This window comes from Oryzias melastigma, linkage group LG14 (genome assembly GCF_002922805.2).
Source record: "Oryzias melastigma strain HK-1 linkage group LG14, ASM292280v2, whole genome shotgun sequence".
Lineage (NCBI taxonomy): Eukaryota > Metazoa > Chordata > Actinopteri > Beloniformes > Adrianichthyidae > Oryzias > Oryzias melastigma.
The window spans coordinates 16001909-16023806 of NC_050525.1; the positions used below are offsets into that span (position 1 = coordinate 16001909).

Sequence of the window (21898 nt, forward strand, 5' to 3'; positions counted from 1 at the left end):
GGCAAAAACTCTCTTTTGTTTGAAGCAAACTTGGCAGTCTGTTATTTGTCAGTATTAACAGGATGAAATGTGAGTAAAAAAGGTCTCCTAAGGACTTTTGTTCTTTTTTTTGTCATTGATAAATGAATTTAAAAGTCAAACATTAAATTAACAACTCAACCTCTGCTTATTTGTATTTTTTTAACCTGAAATGTTATTTTGCTTTGTTCCTAAAAATGTATATCTTGATATTTGATCAAAAATGTAATTTTTTGACTTAAGATTTTATTCATTTGAAGCATACCTATTTTAAAAAATATCTATATTTAAAGACATATTTCCGCTAATTGTTGTACACATTTTTTGTGCATTAATAAAGAAAATAAATAAGAAAAAAAAGAGAGATTTTATTGTGCGTACATAAATGAAAAAGTAAATACTAAGGGTATCAGAAAAGCCAAGAGTTTATGGTTCTGACGGGGACTGCTACCCATTGGAAACAGCTGCGTTAATAATATTTTGCATTGAGGAGATTATTTTTTTTTATCCAAAGAGACTTTTCAAGGGTTTATGTTAGCTAGCAAGGGGCCTATTTATCACACTCATACACAGATAAGTGCTTTGGGGCAGCATAGATTCATGTCTTGCCCAAATCATCATCAACTACCAGAGTGGTGGACAGCTGCTTCCCAATAATTATTTATGATTTTTAACTAAATTCCTTTATTTATTGTTTGTTTTTCTAATCAGTACATTCACATAAAATCACTAATAAGATAATTGTTAATTGTTTTTCATTACTAAATAAAATGGGGCTTAACAAATCAAGCTTTGAATTAGGAACTCCTTCTAAAACCATTAAAAAAATGTTGAAAATGACTTACAGAAACTGTAATACATGGAAATAAAATGCTCTATGCATTTGTTTTTAAAAGTTTTTAGCATCCCAAAGTAAAGCTACGTTTACACCAGGTATGTGTGGTGCCTTATGGATTCACCCACGTCTGTCCCTACCCGATACTAGCGCATGTCCTCACAGTTGGAAGAGGCTTGGTGCGAAATGTAAAAGCAGTGCAAATCTCATGAATCTTACCCCAGGATTTTTCTTTCACAGCTCTATTCCAATACATGAAAGACTTTGTCTTTTAGCTAAGCACAAACTGCAATTAATATCTCCTTCATGATCAATTTTCAACCGATTGGCACTGTGATTAGAAAAGGTACGCTGCCTGAACGACAACCAAATCCAACCCCTTGATTGGTCAAAGTTCAACTGAAGGAATTTCAGCTCTTGTGATTGCCATAAGTTTTGTACGTAGAGTCCAAAAACTGACTTTAGAGTATGAATGCAAGAGTTTTCAGCGCAGAAGTCTGAAACATATACGCAGACTTACATAAACTTTCAATAGGAGGTGGTTGCTCGAACGCTAGTTTTTGCGTCCACTCGCATTCAAGCGGCCACTTCCAATGAAAAGACTATGTAAACGCACGTCAACCTGAATTTCGAGCTTCCACATCCAGAACTCTTACGTTCAAGCATCGCTATACAAGTTTTTAAGTCCAGTCTTGGGCTTTACGAACGAATCGGACGTTCATTGATCACGTGCTGGAAGTTCAACTAGTTGAACTCCTTGAAGGCTAGATAGTGAAAACGCCAAGTTTTGACCAGTGAGGGACTCGGATTTGGTAGTAACATGTGGGTAACGTCCTTTTCAAAACACACAAATATCAACTGTTCAATAATTGCGGTTTGTGGAATTATACATACCATATAAGACAAAGCCTGGAGCAATTTTTGCGGGATTTGCACTTGTCACTAGGTGGCGAACATTTGCTAGTAAACAGTAATAAAACCATACGAGGAACAATACCCTTCCTCCCACTCCCTGCTTGTCCGGTCTGAACACCACCGGTAGAACGCAGGTTCATGAAACCCCTTATAAAGTGTTCTCGAACACGGCACACATGTCGGTGTGAATGTACCTTAACAGTTCCCCGTCTAGACACTGAACAAAAATAAGTTCTTAAAAGCAAAGGCAATGATGATAATGAAGCTATAGTAACAGCAGGACAGCTGGACACAAAGTAAATACTGCAGAATGAAAACATCGACAAACCTCAAAGTCAAGCGTCTTGCGAGTAGTGATTACGCCAGTGTGCTGATTAATAGAGAAGCTGCGTTCCTCGTTGCCTCTGGTGACGTCATAAATGAGCGGTGAGCGGCTTAGGGCAGTAACCGTGGTCACGTATGTTCCACTTTTACTGTTCTCCATTACCTTTAAAGAAAAAAGGACATTAAAGATTTATTTTGAACACACATGACTCTAAAGTCTAAAGTTACAACACTTATTTCTCACGTCTCGATACTATAAGTTGAAAATGTGCTCCTCTCTTCTACCATTAAATCAGTCATTATTTCATCCATCTCTTTCTCCAAGCCCCCCCCGTCAGATACAATCAATTTTTTCAATTTCATTGCCTCTAACTTTACCTCAGCTTGATACTCTTTCTGAGAGAATTTCGGTTTGGAGAACTCAGAGAGCATCAAGGAAATGCGGACCAAAGCCGCGGCCGACAGTGGAGGGAATCCGTTGTCTGTGACGCGTACGGTGAGGGCGTAAAAGCCCACGGAAATGACGTCCAGCTCCTTCGCAATCGAGATAAGGCCAGTGGCATTATCAATCATGAACACACCTCTGGTGTTACCTGGATGTGGCCAGAGTTGAACATAGTTACTGATAGAAAAAATGAATAAAATCTGAAAAGTTGTAATCTACTAGTAGATCATATGGTACCTGCTTCAATGCTGTATGTCAATTGACCATTGATTCCATTGTCTTTGTCTAGGGCCGTCACCTGCAGCACAGAATACCCAACAGGAGATGTTTCATAGACCACAGCGTCATATGTAGTTCTTGTGAAGAAGGGAACATTATCATTGGTGTCCTCCACTGCCACCACAATACGAGCCAGGTCCCGGTTAAATGGAAACTCTTGGTCCTTAACCTGGAAAAGATTAAACCACAGATGAGTGTCAGTTGTAGGAAGTAATACAAGGACGGTAACAGTAAAGCAGTACTGTCTGTCTGTTCTCACCATAACAGTGAGGATGTGCTGCGTTCTGGCCTCGTAGTCCAACCGGTCTGCAGTGTAAATGACCCCTGTACCGGGACTGACCCTGAAGAGCCTCATACTGGCAGGGTCCACGCTGGCGTACATGGAGAAGCTCAAACGGGCTCGCTCATCTATGTCCGTCGCCCTAACGCGCAGCAGCTCCATGTCAGCAGGTGCGTCCTCTGACACAGTCACGTCATAAGTCGGCTGTGAGAAGACGGGCGGGTTGTCGTTGCTGTCCTGTACTCTGATGAACACCTGAAACACCATGAGGCAAAGCAGCAAATCCGTCAGCCGATAAAGTTCAAACTTTAAATGGACTTATTTATGAGGCTTTGACATCCTTGTCAGGTGCCTCAATCTGTGTTATTTGCAAGATAAGCCTGTTAAAAACCAATTTATTCTGGTATAGGACAAAGCAGTTACCGTTGGACTTTTTTTAATATCCTAATACTTGGCCTTTATAAGCCGGGGACACGGAGCATATTTCCTACTTCAAGCCCAGATAGGAAAAGTGAGGTAAAACGTGTGAAACAGCAGGCAGCCTAAAAGCCATTTCATAGCCAGACAGACAAGGAATACATTTTAAAAAGAAGTGCCAATGCAGAGAAGGAACCTTGGAGCGAACAGCTTTCCAAGGAAGAAGGTTAACAATAATTTAATGTGAACCTGGAGTGTAACAGAGTTAGTGCAGCTGAACAAATCACAAATCAAAGCTTTGTGCACCTGAGCTGTGGCAAAGCTGGTCCCATCTGTCACCTGTACAGTCATGTTGTACACTGACTGCACCTCCGCATCGAGGGGCTTGGCCACGACAAGGGTCCCCACTCCGACTTGAAGGTCAAACTGCATGTCGAAGCTTCCTAATATAGCAGACACAGAGGCAAACGCACACGCGGCATGAGTCATTCCAAATTCACTCCTGCCTGCCAAACTCAGGTGCTTTAAGTTATTACTGTGTAATTGTTTTGGCCGTGTGCCTCCATCTGAGGCTGGAGGGTCTGTGAAATAAAACGATCTGAAATGTAATGCAGTGTAGCACCAAACCCACTTGGCAGCGTGAGGGCTGTTAACAGCCATACCAACATCTGTCTTATCACTCCAAAACACACCCCATCAAAGAGATCACAAACCCGCAGCCGGGTCTCTTCCACAAGCAGCTAGTGCACAGTTTATGGGTCTAATGTTTGATTAACATGAGGCAGAGGATTGATACGCGTTAGGTATTCAAGGCCATCCTTCATCTCATCCCAGTTTCTCTCTGGAGATATCTGGGAGCTTGAGGTCCCTTCAGCATATGAATACTGATTGAACATTTTTCACAGAATCACTGATGCGTGCTGAAGGGGAGCAAACCACTATTTTTGTTTTCTTTTTTTTTTTCTTGTTGGAGAGAAGGCTGGTCAATATTACACGACAAGAAATCCTTTTTTTTAACTATGACATAGAGTCCCAAAATACATGATTAAAGAATCTAAAATTACTGAAGTTAAATCTTACAAATATATTGTGACACAAGTCATTAACAAAATGAGGAGCTGGTTATTAACTGTGGCACTATTCAAAAATGTTCCTTTGTACTTTCTTGATCACACCAGACAGCCAGGTTTGAGTCTCGAATTGAATTTCTTCTCCCCTTCAAGTGCAGATGTCTATCTCCCCTGGTCTCTTTATGAGTATGTCTGTGTGCTGCTGGGGGGCGTGGCTTCCTGGCTCCCTGGCAACTGCATGAAACAGATGCGACCCATCATTTTAATGCTGCTGCAGCAGCCAGGAGTGTCAGGCTGGACCTTAGTCCTGTCCATGTCTCACATTCCTCCCTGCAGCAGTGTTGACCCACTTTCAACTCTGCTGATTGTCTCTTCTCATAACTTTTGTCAAACTATCAAATCACCCTTCAAATATGACCCTTTCTGTGAGTTGGAACTGGACTGATTTATTTAGGATTTTATTGCAAACTTGTAACGCACATGATCAAATGTTCAGAAGCTCAAATATTTATGACCAATTGACAAAATGAAGCAACAAAGAAAATAAAAAATGCTTGCAATTCATTTTAACGATGCAATTCATATCATAATTTGTGATTGATGATATGATTCATAGTTGATATTGGTTCATTTTGAACAAACCGATTCGAATCATTTCAATAATCTAAAACCAATGGGCGATATCCACATTCGGTATATGACTGCTCAGTCATTTCCGGTTGCAGTGGACTATTGTTTATATGGAAATAGCAGAGTATTTGGACTTTAAACGATGTCTTTTGCAGCTACCAAGAGTCACTATAAACGATTTTAGGCGCATTGTTCGATTTTCAAGCAAAATGCTCCAAAATAAAAATGCAAAAAGGATGTAAGTTGCATTTGTTGTCTTACATTGCAAACTATGAAGGTAACTTGCTAATGCTAATGTTTTTAGCACATGTTTACGTGCGACCAGCTCTAAAACTGATGGAAATTCGTTATAGGTGCAGCCAAAATGCAGATTGCTGAATTGTTTCATGTATTTTGTGTGCATCCAAAGCTAAATGCTGTTACTGGCCGCAGTATTTGATGAAATCCCATTAGCTGTCATGCAACTAGAGCGCTGAGTGCAGCTGGATCCGCAATTGGGATCCATTTTGTACATCAACTCGAACCGGAACCGTAATCCTAACCTTAACCTTTCCTCCAGGTCCGTGCAGCCAAGAAAAAAAATGTACAAAATTACGTGTGACTTTTCATTTGGGTTAATGCTAACTAGCATGAAAGACACATCTAATTGTCGCTGTTTCTGTTGGTTGTGTTTCAATTACTCCACAGCAGAGTCTTTCTAAATGTGTTTAAATGTAATGTTCAGTGTCAGGTGGAAGCAGTCTGAGACATGATTCCCATTCCTAAACGCCTCAACACAGGCGAAGATGCCTGTTAGCAGATTCTGCTACCGCTCCATGAAGAAGGCAGAGGCTCCTCATCATCAGCTGAGGGTACGATCAGTAGTCCGAACATCACTTCAAAGTTCGTTTACACATAAAAGGTTCTAACAGAGCAATGTTTCATCTGCAGAAGTCATATGATCATACAGTACATGGCAGCGTTTTGTGAGCACGGGGTGTTTTGTGTGTCAGGAAGGCAAACTTGGAGGCCTTATTGGATGTCATTGTGTATACACATTACGACAAACTAACATATAGTGTGAGAAATAACGAAAATAAACCAATACCAGGAAAAGTACATGGAGATTTGCTAAGTCGATGCACATAGATAGCCACAACTAGAAGCAAATAAGCGGTCTTATTGAAACCTCAGACAGATCGATCTGGTTGGATTGAAGGAATATAAATTGATTAATCTACTACTAAGTTTTTACACCACTAAAGAAAACAGATTTAAAAATATCCATTCATGCTAAAAGGAGGCTTCAGTGAAAAAAAATCGTTCAAAGGAAAATGAAATGCCTCTAATTGAGACTAAATAAAAATGTCAATGTGGAAAAGAGTCACAGAAAAATCCCATTCATGTTTACTTTCAGAAACAGCCTTGCTGTAGATAAACTAATAAAAAAGAGCTGCCCTGACGGAACTGGGGGAAAAAGCAGTGCTGTGCTCAAGGAGCTGTTTGAGATTCCTTTTAAAAACCTAGATCAATAAAGAGTGCCTTTGGCTAAACAAGGCCATGCTGCCGTGTGCTCCACTTCCAAATACTTCTTTAATTTCTCTAAACCTGCGGCATTTGAGGAAGAGGTATGTTTAAATTAGGTTTGATCAGACCTGTATCAAGAGAGCAGTTTCTCCCGCACGCATTCTGCGGAATGTAGAACATTTCTCTGGCAAGCCGTCCGCCTGAACAGAGAGAGAAAAGAGAAAGAGTGAGCGCTCAATATTTATGAGGGGGAGATTTTCTAGTGATCAAAGCTCTGAATCAGACTTCTACACTGCTGCAAAGTTAAATTCATGGAATTTTCTCACATTTGCGTGTGTCTTTAAGTAATGTGAAAGGACTTTTTATGAGAGTGCTTCAGCAGAGTCTGGTGATGGATGGGCTTGAACACGTTTCAAAGAAAGGAAAGTTTTAAGGAAGAAATGGTCTACTTTTTAATTTCATATTCTCAAATAATTCAACCTAAATATAAATGTTAAATATCTTCTATGTTGTCTGACATAATTACTCCACCGTCAGCAATAATAGAGACAAAGACTTTTAATGTCTTAACAAAGATTTTTTTCAGAACCATAGAGTAAAAATTATTAATGAGCTCATTATTTTTTCAAAGAGCAAAATCGAAGCTTATCCATGCAGAGCCCCCTTATGAAAACAAAAAGATTGAATTATGCTTAAGGGGGAGATTTATGGTTTTCATCAAATCCACACAACTGGGACGACTCTTGTTTTCTTTTTCTTTTTTTTGTTGGACAGCTTTTATTTGGCAAAATAATCCAGACAGAAATGAAATAGTCTGAAGATTTTCTGCTGCATTCAGTTTAAATAAAAAGTGTCCAACTGGTAAAATATATGATTATCTAGGAAAAATATTTGCTTTTGCACAACACATCCATGCATGATCAACATGCACGTCCTTCGCTGAAATTGGTTCTTACAGCAATTTTTTAAAACAAACCCTCAAGGCATAGTCTTTGAACTTCAGTAAATAGACGTTCTGGCTAAAACCGATTCAAATAATTTCCTTTCAAAGTTAAAATATAAACTTGAAATTGTCAAAAAAAAAAAAAAAAGAAAAAAGAAAGAACTTACCAATGATGTTAAACCAGACAGGTGTATTCAACTGACTGACCGCCACCACACCAACCGGTTGAGCAACAGCGGTTGACTCTGGAACTGAAAAGTTGTAGTTCCTCTGGGTGAAAAGAAGGGGCATTTGTGAGGGGACGGGCTTTCGGATCCATTCGATGTGGAGTTTGACGCTCGACCACAGAGATGGATCTCCACTGTCCTCTGCTTTGATCTAAAAAACAGTATACAATACTGAGAAACCAGACATTTAACCATACAACGTAAATCGATCAATCTGGCTGATCCTGGCTGAAGAACTTCAATTTTACACCCCTGACTTTGGAAGTTACTAGTTATAACTAAGTTTAATGTTGTCTGCACTGTAGTTCATTATCATTCCACTAGGGACAGTAGAAGGGCTTTTCAAAATGGCTGCCTCCATGAAATCTCAAAAATACTTTTGGCAGGGAAAAATTTAGCTAGTTTTCAAAGGTTTATTGTAACAATAACTCAAATATAGTTATTTACTTTTTTTTAACTTGTTTCCCTGTAATCAATCCTTTATGATACAGTAACACCATGTTAAAAATGTATGGATCAAATTTGAGACATAAGGTGATTCCTGAACATTCTTGCCAATATTTTTGCATCTTAAGCAAAAATGTACCAAGTTACTCATTATATGATTATTTTTTTACAATTTAAAACTAACTTGTAAACTCGTAAAAAATATATATATATTGTGGATTTCATTAAAGAGTTAAAAAACTTTAATACAAAAAATAAAATAACTTTCACTCAATTTGTTGGTGTAATTGGTTTTACAGGATTGACTGAATGGAAGAGCAAATGTTCAAAAGATAGTGACACAATCAAAGTAATAGTAATCAAAACTTTAATAAAGTTGCCGATTTGTGATCATTCTGATTTTAACTGCAGCTTAAATAAAGTTTTTTTCATCAGGAAAGACTAAAGTTGTCAGAGCTGGGATGTCAAAGATGTGCTGTGCTGCTTCCCTCACATCATCACCGCTAAATTCAGTGGACGTGAAAAAAGTGCTAACCCAAAATATCTGTGCTTGAGTGTGATGAGAAATGGCAATGAGTACATCAGCTCCAGCCAGCTTAAATATAAAAGCAAAAACTACCATAACTTTGCTTTAAAAGGTTTAAAAATCTCAATTTGTACCGTTGAAGCAAAAAGAATGAGTGTACTTTAAATTTTCAAATCAGAATCAGAATCAGTTTTATTGGCCAAGTAAAGGATATATACAATATATATATGTCTCTCTTAATGTAGATAATTGCTATGCTTTGTTTTACTTTTTTTTTCACTCACAGTGAGGATGTCATAGCTGCCAGCTGGCACCATCTTCTTTGACGACACCATAGCAGTTTTTGGGTCAATACTGTAGTTTTCCTCCTCGTTGCCCTCAGTGATGCTGTACGTGATGTTGCCGTTTGCTCCAGAGTCGCGGTCATAGGCGAACACGCGGTAAACAGGTTCCACACGTCTGTTGCGGTCTCGCTCGGGCAGGCTGATGCGGTAAGTGGCCTCCGGGAAGGTGGGCCGGTTGTCGTTCTCATCCTCGATGTGAACTATGACCCACACAGTGGACTGCCGGGTTGTCACGGGACTGTCTATGACTGTCACCTGCGGAAACGCCACACAACATCCGACATGTATATTATTGGTTAAACATGCTTTGTCATACGTTTGCGTGTATGTGTGGGAGCGGAGGTTCTGTGAGAGTGCATAAATTTATTGACTTTTTAAGTATTGCTTGCACTGTGTGAGTGCAAGGTCACGTGGTGCTGAGAACCGGGGAAATCACTTTGTATTATTGATCTCCCAGAAGCAGAGCCAGAGGTCTGATCACTGATCAATTGGATCAAATAGGGGTGAGAATGACTGTTGCTAGCCTGACTGCTCCCCAGACTATTAATTACAGACAGGCAGCATAGACTGAGCTGGGTGGCTTGCATGTGCCTGCACTTCTATTGAAATGACAAGAACCACTTTTGATTTCAGATTTTTTTTTATTTTTTATTTTAAAGCGGATTGTGAGACAAATCTAAGCGGATTATCCAGTCGTCTGCAAAGACACACTATTTTGGAACCAAGCTGCAATGTTTTATTCCCTTTCATAGATGGACAAAATGCAGGTGGATTTATCAATTTTTGTATGAGAAGTCTGAAGAAGGAAATCAGTTTGCTCATGTCTCTTAAGTCAAGAATCGCTGATTATCAGGTTCATCTGCATGCAGAGCTGCAGCTGCAAAAATGGTAATCACAGAGCTATCAGTGCCCAGTGTCTACACCTATCAACAGACCAACTCCTCTCCATGCTGCTCCTTTCCTGAGAGGAGAAGATAACAGATGATGAATGATTACATTTAAAAATTCTTAAAGCTGGGACCCAAAACTACACCCATTTATCACAGTTTATGGAGCCTTGAGTGCCTGCCAAGGTTGTCTTCCAGGCTGTGTTTGTTAATAGTGGACTGTGGCAGGCGGCAGGGCAGGATAAATAACAATACCATAAACCTGTGAACACTCATCAGCTTTTACTGTACCTCTAAAAAGTGCTCGGCCTGTTGTTCCCGATCCAATTTTCGAGCAGTTGTTGTGATTAGACCTAAAAATCAGGAAAAGAAAACTTTAGATAACATTTAGACCAATTTGGAAGACAGCAACAGAAAAATAGATGCGGTCAGAAGCTTTTTGTACGGTGAAAACAGAATCTTAAGAATGTAAAATGATCCTTGTTTGAAAATAAAATCCTGTCTTGTAAGAAAATCATCTTATCAAGAACATTTTTTAAATCTTAGGCTACGGTCATGTATCCCAAAATGACACCGCGCAAAACCTATTTCACAGCAACAGGATGATTTCTCTCTAAAAGTTGACATCAGTCAGTGGCTGCCCAGGCACAGTTCTGCACAGTTCAGCACAGTTCGGCACAGTTGGACAGTAGCAGTCCAGTGTCAGGAAGTGTTGACGCCCCTACAAAAACAGGCTACAGCTGGGCGATCAGCAGCTCTGACTGAACAATGTGTAATTGGGTCCGGACACAGGCGTCCATATCAAGTGCCACCCCCCACTGGGGCTGTGCATTCTCAGTCCCAACTCGTCATTCATGGACGTATGGTTCGAGCCCCGTCTGCATCACTTTTTGACGTTTTGGGTGTCCCAAGCTCGATGTTTTTGAAATGCTGGCTTTTGCCAGTAAATCAGGGGTCCCCAACCCTCTGGACATGGTACCGGATGCAGTACCAGACGTGGAATTGGTGCTGGGTTAGAGTTAGGGTACCGGATCTGGGTTAGTGTACTAGTACTTGAATAGGGTACTGGTTCCGGGTTGGCGTAAACGTTTCCGGGTTAGGATTAGGTGGCCGTGGTGCGGCGTGGTGCAGCGGTAGGGCTGTCGACTCCTGATCGGAAGATTGTGGGTTTGATTCGAGAATGGAGTATCGGTTACGGTTAGGGTACCAGTACTTGAATAGGGTACCGGTTCCAGGTTAGGGTACCAATTCGGAAATAGGGCACTGGTTCTGGCATAAGATATGGTTCCAGGTTAGTGTACCAGTTCCGGTTAGTCTACCGGTTCCGGGTTAGTGTACCAGTTCTTGAATAGGGTACCAGTTCCTGGTTCGGGTACCAGTTTCGAGTTAGAGTACCAGTTCCGGATTAAGGTACCAGTACTGGGTCAGGGTACCAATACTGGTCCGGTCTGCGTCTTGGAACTGGTTCGTCTCCCAATGGTTGAGGACCCCTGATTAGCGTCCTTTGCAGCCCTCGGATCGGTACCAGTTTGTGGCCTAGAGGTTGGGGACCCCTGATTAGCGTCCTTGGCCCAGAGCCAAGCAGGCCTCGGATCGGTACCGGTTTGTGGCCCAGAGGTTGGGGACCCCTGAATTATTGGTAACAGCCAGCACATTATAAACTGACGAGTTGGGGAAACCCAAAATTTCAAAATGTGATGCGAACCATACCTCCATATATGATGGGATTCATTCTGTAAGTCTAGATTCATGACAACCCCAACAATTTTCAAAATAAATCAGGCATGAATCTTGAAGATTCTGCCTCCCCATTGTGGGGTGGCAATTGTATTTGTGACCGTAGCTAGAATTCTGAAAACAAGAATTCTTGGTAAGATCATTTTTATTGCCTTATTAGCAGGTTTTCTTTGCCTGTTTACAGAAAATCTGCCAATGAGGCAAGAATTTTTGACTTATTTCTAAGGAGTCAGTTGTGTGTTACTAAAATATGAATATTTTGTTTAAAAAGCAGAATACGCATACTGTATATTTAGCTAATAAACCAGAGCAACCAGGTAAAGAAGTAAATTCTGTAGATCCAATAGTCACAGTAGCTCATGCTTGTTTGGTCCTGTAGATTATTTGATTTGCCAGAATGCCACCAGGAACAAGCTAATCCAATGATATCACCTCAGACTGCAGCAGATCAATGATGTGGTTGTTAGCCTCCTTGACAAACAGAATAAAGATGCACTGCAGAAACCATCAGTATCCCTAAATATGTTCCACTCCTCCTCATGATTTGGGCAAATCCTGTTATTAGCTGATGGCTTGCTCTGTGTCACTGCAACACTACAAAAGGCTTCCAGCACTAAAGCATCTACAAAGCTGTCAGTTTGTGGAGAACATTACACTGACTTACAGTTGGTTGCTAAGGATTTATCCCAACTAAACATCCTCTTTTTTAACTTTGATGTCATTGCACTCAAGAGATGCTTTTTTTAAGGAACTTTGTGTACTCTGTAACAGAGGCAAAGCCTCTTAAAACAAAACTTTGTAAGAGTCTGTAAAAAAAAAAGTATTCCTCAAGAAAAACATAAATGAGTTCAAAAACAAGCTGAACTGTTTTTCTCCATCAAACAATCAAAACCCTTGTATATTCTCATTATATCCAAACAAATTTGACTCTGAAGCACAGACTACAATTTTGAACTGGTATAGTACCAAATGACAAAAGGATTGTTTCTATTGGGAAAACACAATAGTTGTTTCTCATAGCAGAGCTTTTTTCATTTACTGGTAAACTGCTGCAAGCTCAGACTCACTGCTGCAAATTTGGAGAAAAAAGTATTTATAGATGAAACAGAACTGTGCAAACATGAAAGACGTATAGAAGAGATGGACTCTGTTAACGTCGGCTCAGGCCTCACAGCTGAATTGGTTTGTTAGGCCGACATTTTCTTTGAAAGTTTTTTTTCTGTGCTGAGAGATATAAATCTGAAAACTTTAAAAACTTTTTTGGCATTTGTGGCTAAGCAGAAGATTACTGTAAAAGCATTTCAGAACTGCAAGGACAACAAATGTAATACAGGTGTATTAATTGTACTAGCTTAAAAAAAAGTTTAAAAAATAAAAGTATGTTTTCAATGACCCATTACAATCATTTTTCAATCTATTTTAAAAGTTCCCAGTGGTCTTTTTTTTATTATTATGCTGTTTTTAGCCAAACATTAAAAAAATGTAGTAGTAGTTCATTCAAAATTAACCACTGAGTTTTGGGGGCGGGACCCTCCCAACATTTCCCATCATTCATTTGTTTAGAGTCTTTCCTGCAACCTTACAGCCCCTCACACTCCCAACCAAACATTACCGGTGCATCAAAACTTGTAAGAAAAATTGGAGTGGATCTGCATCCGAATGGAGCAGAGCAGGGAGTTTGTGGCTTACTGCTGTAGGCTCTAACGCCGAGGTTCATAGCGCACGCGGAGACTGGGGGCTTTGGTGTTTTCACGGAGGTCTCCAGTCTCTAACTCCCACAAATAAGGGGGGAATACTGTATTTTCATTTCTACAGTCTATTTAGATACAAAAATATGGTCACATTTGTCAATCGCTGTATTTTATTGTGAAAATTAAGTAATATTTTGATAACTGACTGGATTTTTTCATGTGTCTTCGTGTAACTTCCTGCCAGGATTGAAGCGGACGTTCCGCGGCCCTTCTGCATGCGGTGTGAACCAGGCGTAACAAACTTAAAACTGCATAAAGTAATAAACAGAAATACAATTTCAAGCTTAATTTCTTTATTTATGTCCTTGATAATCAGAAAAATGCTAAAAGAACATGTTTGAAAGAGCATTTTTTTTCATTCAAGTGGGTTGCTCTTAAGTGAAATTAACACACTAATAATAAAAAAAAGATGGTGGCCGTTTAAAAATGCACGAGAAAACAGTCGCAAAAAGTACATCTAAATCTTTTTGAGTCTAAATCCAGTTGGTTTTGGGACCTGTTTTTTTAGAATAATACACACACAGACTTACAGATTCCCCTCTTAATCACGGTGTCACCTTAAGCTCGTCATGCGGGATAATGTAAATTAAGCAAATTACAAATAAATATAGAGCAGCGTTTACAAGCTGTGGCAGAAGACCACAGCCGGGTTGGGGAGGGCTTGTTCCGCTGACACACAGCCACTAACAAGTCTAATAAAAACTATTGATCTACAGCTTACTGCAAATCTGGAGCCAGCCAATGCTCTATTTTATATGAGTATAAGAAAAAAAAACACACTAAAAAAATTACGATGATAAAGTAATAGATCATCCGATCTGCAAGCACACTTGCATTTAGGTTTATGAAATACATTAAATCTTCAGGGACACATTTTAAGTTATTCAATTCATAAAAACATCCCTTAACTTATTTTTCAATTAAAGAAAATTTGAAAAAACCCAGTTATGATATATTAAAAGTAAGTTTATGGATAGTGTTTATCATAAATGTGAACATAAAGGAATACTACCATATCAGATCATTCTGGAGTAGACTCCAAATCAAAGAATATGAATTAAATGCTGATAAAAAATTTATTTTTAGGGAGTTTAATAATTTATACGTTAATTCTCTGTGTCAACAATCTACTTTAAGGCATATTGAGCTATGATTAACCCCCTCATGTCTGAGTTTATTTCCAATTATATAAAAACAATATTTGTCAGTTCCCTATCCATCAAGGTGAGGCTAAATATTGTTGAGTTTATTGGTACTTTGCAAATTAGCAACATAAAGCGTAAAAAAAAAAAAAAAAACTAGTTCATTCATGTTTTTTTTGTATTAATGTTCCAACATCAAACACAATCAGTGTTTTTAGGCAGTTTTTGCCCGCTATGGGGGGCAAAGGGGGCTAATACCACACATCAATGTTTGAGTCAATATTAGTATCATTGTTGACAACGATTATGAAATCTTCATTAAACATGGCAAAAATAAAAAATATATATTTTTTACTTGTATGTACTTTTGATATTTTTATATATAATGGTCTTGCCCTCCGCTGTTCCCATTTGCCACCCTTGCAACGTCTTCTGCCCCCCTCCTGCCCTCCCATATAAAGTGTTCTAGCTTACCACTGTGCAGTAATGTTATCCGAAATGATGTATGTCGCTCAACAATAGCAAAAATACATTACAGTTGGTGAAAAATTGTGTATGCAAACAACAAAAACTCAAAAAACATGTTTAAAAAATGAAGAACTTTATATTTTGATCAGTGAGTTCATGAAAAGTTGAACCATCTTTTACATATCTTGTTTTCCATACATCTACAAAATTAAATATTTTAACACCTTGACTAAAAATGTTTTTCTGTTCCATCAGATTTTGACATTTTTAAAACTTTGAATCGTCTTTTTGATTTTTTTAACCCTTGATTTTTGAAATTTTTTTTCTGTTTTGAACATTTCAGTATTTTTAATTTTGAAAATTAGCATTTTGATGGTCCAGAAATTCAATGTAAAAAAAAAAATAGAAGAGAAAAATCTCGCTTCTTCTGTCTCACTAGAATAACTAACCAATCTAAGAGCATATTGATTGCGAGGTTTTTTTCATCGAATTTTTTTACATTGAATTTCTGGGCTATCAAAATCTGTCGAAATTAAAAATTTAAGATAGAAAATAATACAGAAAAACTTAAATAATGAAAATATGCATCAAACCAACTTTGCACCAAATTTACCTTAATTTAGGATCTACAAGAAAGCAAAACCATTAGTGATAAGCTGGAAATTGCTCTGCAGGTTCAGTAATGAACAAAAAAATGTATCGACTCTCATTGACTCAAATGTCTACAGATGTTGTGATGTAAAAAAAAAAAAAAAAGTAAATGCAATCCAATAGAGGGTTGTAAAAAAAAAAACAACAAGAAGTAAGGTCATGCATCCAACAGCACATGGAGGACGGCTCTCTAAAAACATACATCCTCTTACAAGTAGCCCTCCATCTAACACCCTGTGTCAACACATATCTGCTCTGTTTTTCTGCCCAAAGGAGGAAGTCTTCACTCACACAACCGGAGAGCAACAGACAGCCCTGTAAGCCGTCACAGCGCATTTACACACTTTGCACTCATTCAAAGTTCAGCCTCGCTGCCTTTTGGGAATTGTTGCTGCATCTAAAACCCATCAAACTGACACTTCTTACGTGAGCCTGAAAAATGCATTACTTTTGAACAGCCACCGACAAGTTTGGCAGAACTGTTCGAAACAGCACTTCAGGTCAAAGCTTTGCTTTCCTGCCAGCAAATCAGTCGGATAACTTTTTGTTTATGAACCCGGTGAAATCAGCGCGGCAAACGGAAAGTTTGATGATCAGAGTCACTCGCGATAACTTTTGCTCATTTATTTCAAATTTTCAGATTCCATAGGCAGCCGCCACCCAAAATGATGTAAATTTATTGTAGAATTTGATAAAAGAAAAACACTTTTTAAATTAAATTATAACAGTTTGAAATCAAAGAGTTCTCCTGGGGAAAAAAACGTTACACAAACTAATAAAAAAACAATTTAAATAGATTAAATTGTTGAAAAAAATGCTTTTTAAAAATTATCTTCCAATACAAACAGGCTTAAAAAAAAGAGGAGTCTCTGGCGTAAACAGGCAGCAGGGCTCAGATGGTTAAAAACTCTCCCGGGGCAAACGCGCACACACACACACAGACCCACAAAAGAAAACAGATTTTTCTACAGCTGTGTGTTGCGAATGTGACTGTGGCATCATCCCCATTGACTCTGTGCAGCAGAACCACCCCTTAGAACAGACCGATGTAATGAGTTTATCAATTAATTCAATTGTTGCAGCAAGTCTCTTTCTCTCCCCATTACACAAAACAGACAGATTATTCCTCGATACAGCTGTTGGACGCCTGTTCTAAAATGCAAAATATCAAATTGATTTGATACGGTGCTGCACTTGCCTTGACCTTAATCACAGCAGAGGAGCGAATTAAAATAGAGTCATTATTACAGGCACGGGGTCTGTATGCGAATGGCTTTACGCTGTGACCAGGCTACATAGTAATGAGTATGTGGAGGCCAGAACGCCTCTATTGGGATCAATATCAACCTTCTCACCCTGCTTCGGCCCAGTCTGCTCCACCACATAATGTCAATATTACAGCCATAATGCACAAAAGCATTTTTAAAGAGAACTAGAGGATGACAAATGGAAATATCACCTTCGATTTATAGAGCACGCATGCCAGCGCATACCATTAGGAAATTCCTTCTACTATAACCTTGAAAACTTACATGCTGTTTGCATGAAAGCCTTGGAGTTTTTGTTCATTTATTGATACATTTCAACAGATAAAATGTTAACAATTGGCTTTGCTTGCTATCTAGGGCAGAGACGGCAAACACTGATTTTTTTTTTTTTTTTGTTCTCTTTCTTTGGGATTTGAATAAAACATTTTCCCTCTTCAGTAATTCTTTAATGCAAGTGTCAACCAAAACTTGTACTGAAAATACTCAGGGACATCCATACGCTTTAAATCTGACAGCTTAAACTGACGCTGACAGGTTTTTTTTTAGTGTTTGTATTCGGCGCGGGTAGGAAGACAGCTACTTCAATTTTCACATGCGGCTATTTAGTCTGTGCGTCGAGAAGGAGAAAAAGTTTTTAATCTTAATCTAGTCTCATTATACTCTGAGGTGATGAAAAATGGAGAATCGAGATGACGTTGACAGGGATTGTGGAAGCGATGTTGGAAACAGTGCTGTGACACGAGTGTCAGTTCACAGTCGGCAGTGTAAATCATCTTTTGTGTGCCTGCTAAAAATGTATGAGAAATGCAAATGGGTGATTTCCACAGGAGATTTCCACAATCTAGACAAATATTGAGCTAACATTAAAAAAAAAAAAGTCAAAGATGAAGCTAACAACTGCAATTCCATCGCTGACTGTTTACACCCGAATACATACAAATAATAGAGAAAAGAATCTACTCACGAACACACGAGCATTCAGTATTATTCCTAAAAAAACAAGCATGCAGTTTGACTCTGTTTTATGTTGTAAGTTACAACAACTAACTGAACATTTTTAGAAAGCTCAAACTGTGTAATCCATAACTACACACTATGGGTTGTACTCACAAATGTAGTTATAATACCGGGATTGTTTCAATTAGTCAGAGATGACAACAGGAGCATAAAAAAATGAAAAAAGACAATGATAATTCACTGATAAATCTCTACAAACTAGTAATCTATTACTTACCCTCCAATGAAAACTATGTTTTGGTGTTTTTACTATGTTCTTGTGGCCTTTTCTCATTATGGAGAACACATATAAAGAAAATTAAGCTTAGAATTACATTTCTGAGTATTTCTTTGTTGTTCATCAAGAACAGATGGAAAAATTTCTGTTTGAAAAAGCTTGCAGTTGTCACATAAAATCTACCACAAGCTCCTTGCTCTGCTCCATTCTGATGCATCCACTTAACGGACTAATAGATCCATGAACGCCTTATTTCCCTCATCTGAGCTGCCATGTGGCTCAGACCGGACCAAAACAGCTAGCATAATGCTAAAATACAGGCTAAGCTCTAAATTTGCCTTAAGAACTTAAAAAAAGGTCTAATTTTGACAAACCAGCAAGCAAAATGCTGAAATTTTAGTTAAACTCTAAATTTGTTTGAAGAACTTAAAAAAAGTCTAATTTTGAAAAAAAGCTAGCATAATTCTAAAATAATAGCTAAACTCTAAATTTGCCTGAAGAACTAAAAAAATGTCAAATTTTGACAAAGCAGCTAGCAAAATGCTGAAATTTTAGCTAAACTCTAAATTTGCCAGAAGAACTTAAAAACAAGTCTAATTTTGAAAAAAAGCTAGCATAATTCTTAAATATTAGCTAGAATCTAAATTTGCGTAAAAAAAAACTGGAAAAATGTCTAAATTAGACAAAAACAGGAAGCACGTCGCTAAATTAAAAGCTAAATCACAAGTTACCCTACAAAATCCAATAGTTGCTGAATATTTTAAAGTTAGTGTTAGTGCAGGAAGTATATGCAGAAGTTCACAAGTTTCAAAATGCACAGTGAAATATTTTAGCATTTTCTCATTTGTTTCATCTGGGGAACATTTTTTCAAAAACTATAAAGTTTATGAATACCAAAAGTACAAGCAGTAATTTCCCAAATGAGCTGAACATTTTGATACCAAGATTGCTGAAATGACTGAAAGTGGCATTGAGTTTTTACATGTTAAAAAACGCAAGGAATAGAGCCGGAGAATCACTATAGTGTGTTTGCTGTAAATCATTCACTCAATGAACTCCTGCCACTCTGCAGAAACTATGTCCTAGAAACCGACAGTTGCCCCCCATCTTATATAAACCCAGATGAGTTTCTGTAACACACCATCACATGATTTTACTTTTCTGTAGTTTTATTTTGCTTGCATGTCCTATTAATGTGTGTAAAAAAATAAATTAAATCATATCAAATTAAGAGAATCCAATTTAAGCATTTGCCCCACTTCTCTTCACCTGGGGCTATTTTCTCTGTTTTTTTTCTTCGTGTTTATCTTTTACTTTTTCTTATTAAAACTGTTCAAGTGTTGCAGTTTTCATGAGTAGTTTTAAGCTCTCCTAACTCTTTGTACAAAGGCTTCTGATGAGAAAATATTTAGAAAATTTGTAGAAATACACAAAAAAATCATTAAATTGCTATTAGAAATCTAAAAAAATGAAAGAATTTATACCTGTATCAAAATTCCGCACACTATTATAGTGGGCGATTGAGTGACTGTGAATATGTAGGATTTAGGAGATTAATTTGCACATATGCTACTGTTTTTGTAGATTTTCCCATGATTAAAGCCAAAGCTGGATATTTTGGACTATGTTAATCTATATATTGCTCAGCCTGGAAATTGAGAGTGTCATTGAAAATCTACTTATTAGTTTCTTGTGTTTGCTGGTGTTATGCAAATGTGTTGATCTAATTGTTATTGAAAGCTATGATTCTCAATGTTACTAAAGTCTTGAAACATTTTCTTGGATAAATAAAAATATCAGTGTAACTGATGTTACTTTTCCCATTAAACATCTATAAGCATTCACTTATTAGAAAAGACAAATCTTTTACCTGTTTTGGGGTTGATGGAGAAGAAATTCTGCGGATTACCAGCAGTTATGCGATAACTCAGGCGGCTGGGTTTGGCAGAAAGGTCAGGGTCCTGCGCCTGTATTTGAATGACTGACACATCCTTTGGAGAGTTCTCCATGATGACTGGATGGTAGATAGGATCCGAAGTGAGGGGGGCATTATCGTTGACATCTTCAATCTGAAGGGGACAGAAAGAGGATGTGAAAAAATAAAAGAAGGAGACATCAAGACTTGAAAGAAGAGGCGAGTGAAAGCAGGGGCTCGAAAGTCAACTTCAAATGTACAGTTATAATCAATTTTAAATGTCTACTAATTCTAAATGAGATTTTAACTGACAGGGATACAATTTATTCTTCTAAGTGAGCATGAAAAATGCAGCAGAAGATTTCAGCCCTGTGCATCAGATAATCGTCAAGAGTTTAGATCTGCGCTGATCTGCTATCAATCACAAAATCCAATTTTATTTACCAGAGTATGTCATAGATGTCACATTTTGAATGCACAGTGAATGAGATCCCCCATTCAAAAGGCTCAGATGCAGATTATTTATGGCACAGAAAGGTTGATTGAGCGTTTGCTGGGAGGCACAAAGAGCCAAGACAGTTCAGCCGGTGAATAAGAAGCACCCGCACCTCATTAATCCCCGAGCAGAGGTGAAACCCCCAATCACATCACAACATGTGAGCTTCCTAAAGGTAAAGAAGGCTGCCTCTCCCCTAATAAGCAACTAAACTGCTTCCCTACAAGTTGTAGCACTGATGTGCGTCTGACCGTTTGATAGAGAATAGATTTTTTAAGAGTAAGGCTAAAAACCATGCCTGCACAGTTCATGTATTGTTTTTGTCTTCTAAGTGTGACAGCAGTTTTGATGCTACCAGAGAATGTAGGGTAACGAACGTGTTGAGAAGCTGCAGAAATAAACGAGAACACAACACTAACCTTTAAGCACAACTCAAGAACTGCACGGTGTAATCATTTCTAATAAGCAAATAAAAGGCTACATCCTTAATAGTTGTATTATTTGATTTTGGCACTCATTAGTGAACATAATTAATGTAAAAAACCCAGAGCACGGTACAATGGTTCTGGACATTTTTCAACATGCCTCGTTTAAGGCAATTTATTTAGCCTTTTAATTTCGAGGTACTTCAACCAAATAAGACTGATACGAGATGTGAGCACTGAAGTTTCCATGTCTACCGCACGCAGAGGGGTTAACTGAGTTCAATTAAAAGCATGCACTGCTTTTAAAGAGCCTCTAATTCAGCATGGATAAATTAGTGTCTTTTGATTTTTCTTTTTTTTTTTGGGTGATTGACAGTAGTTCAATAAATCATTTTGGAATGCTCTTCACAAGAATTTTATGAAAAAACAATGTTGTTAAAATAATCAGTAAAATGTTTAAGGCAGTTGACTGCAACGGGAAACTTTATCTTGTTTTTTGGCTCTCCTTTTGGTGCTTGAAAGAGGGAAAAAAATTAAGACAGCACTCTTTTGAATCAGTGACTCCCTGAGTTATGACAGTTGGCGTTGAAGCGTACACTCTGGTTATGCCTGGTGTACATAACATTTAATTCAGGCAAATAGTGTGGTAATAAACAAAAAACTGAGAAGGCACTCATTTTTGATGGTGGGCAAGTTCAAAAATGTGTCATTTTAATGG

General features: G+C 38.2%; 1 protein-coding gene across 1 annotated transcript in view; it reads right to left on the bottom strand.

Moving 5' to 3' along the window:
* Nucleotides 1–21898, bottom strand: part of LOC112139500 (protocadherin Fat 3) — a 90894-nt gene that overhangs the window by 56093 nt on the left and 12903 nt on the right. The window contains exons 7-16 of the mRNA XM_036215088.1: nt 20215–20413; nt 10385–10446; nt 9147–9461; nt 7830–8040; nt 6848–6919; nt 3820–3956; nt 3076–3351; nt 2775–2985; nt 2471–2685; nt 2097–2255 (exon numbers count right to left, since the gene is read on the bottom strand). Coding sequence (XP_036070981.1) covers nt 2097–2255; nt 2471–2685; nt 2775–2985; nt 3076–3351; nt 3820–3956; nt 6848–6919; nt 7830–8040; nt 9147–9461; nt 10385–10446; nt 20215–20413 — 1857 coding nt within the window. The remainder of the gene's footprint in view (nt 1–2096; nt 2256–2470; nt 2686–2774; nt 2986–3075; nt 3352–3819; nt 3957–6847; nt 6920–7829; nt 8041–9146; nt 9462–10384; nt 10447–20214; nt 20414–21898) is intronic.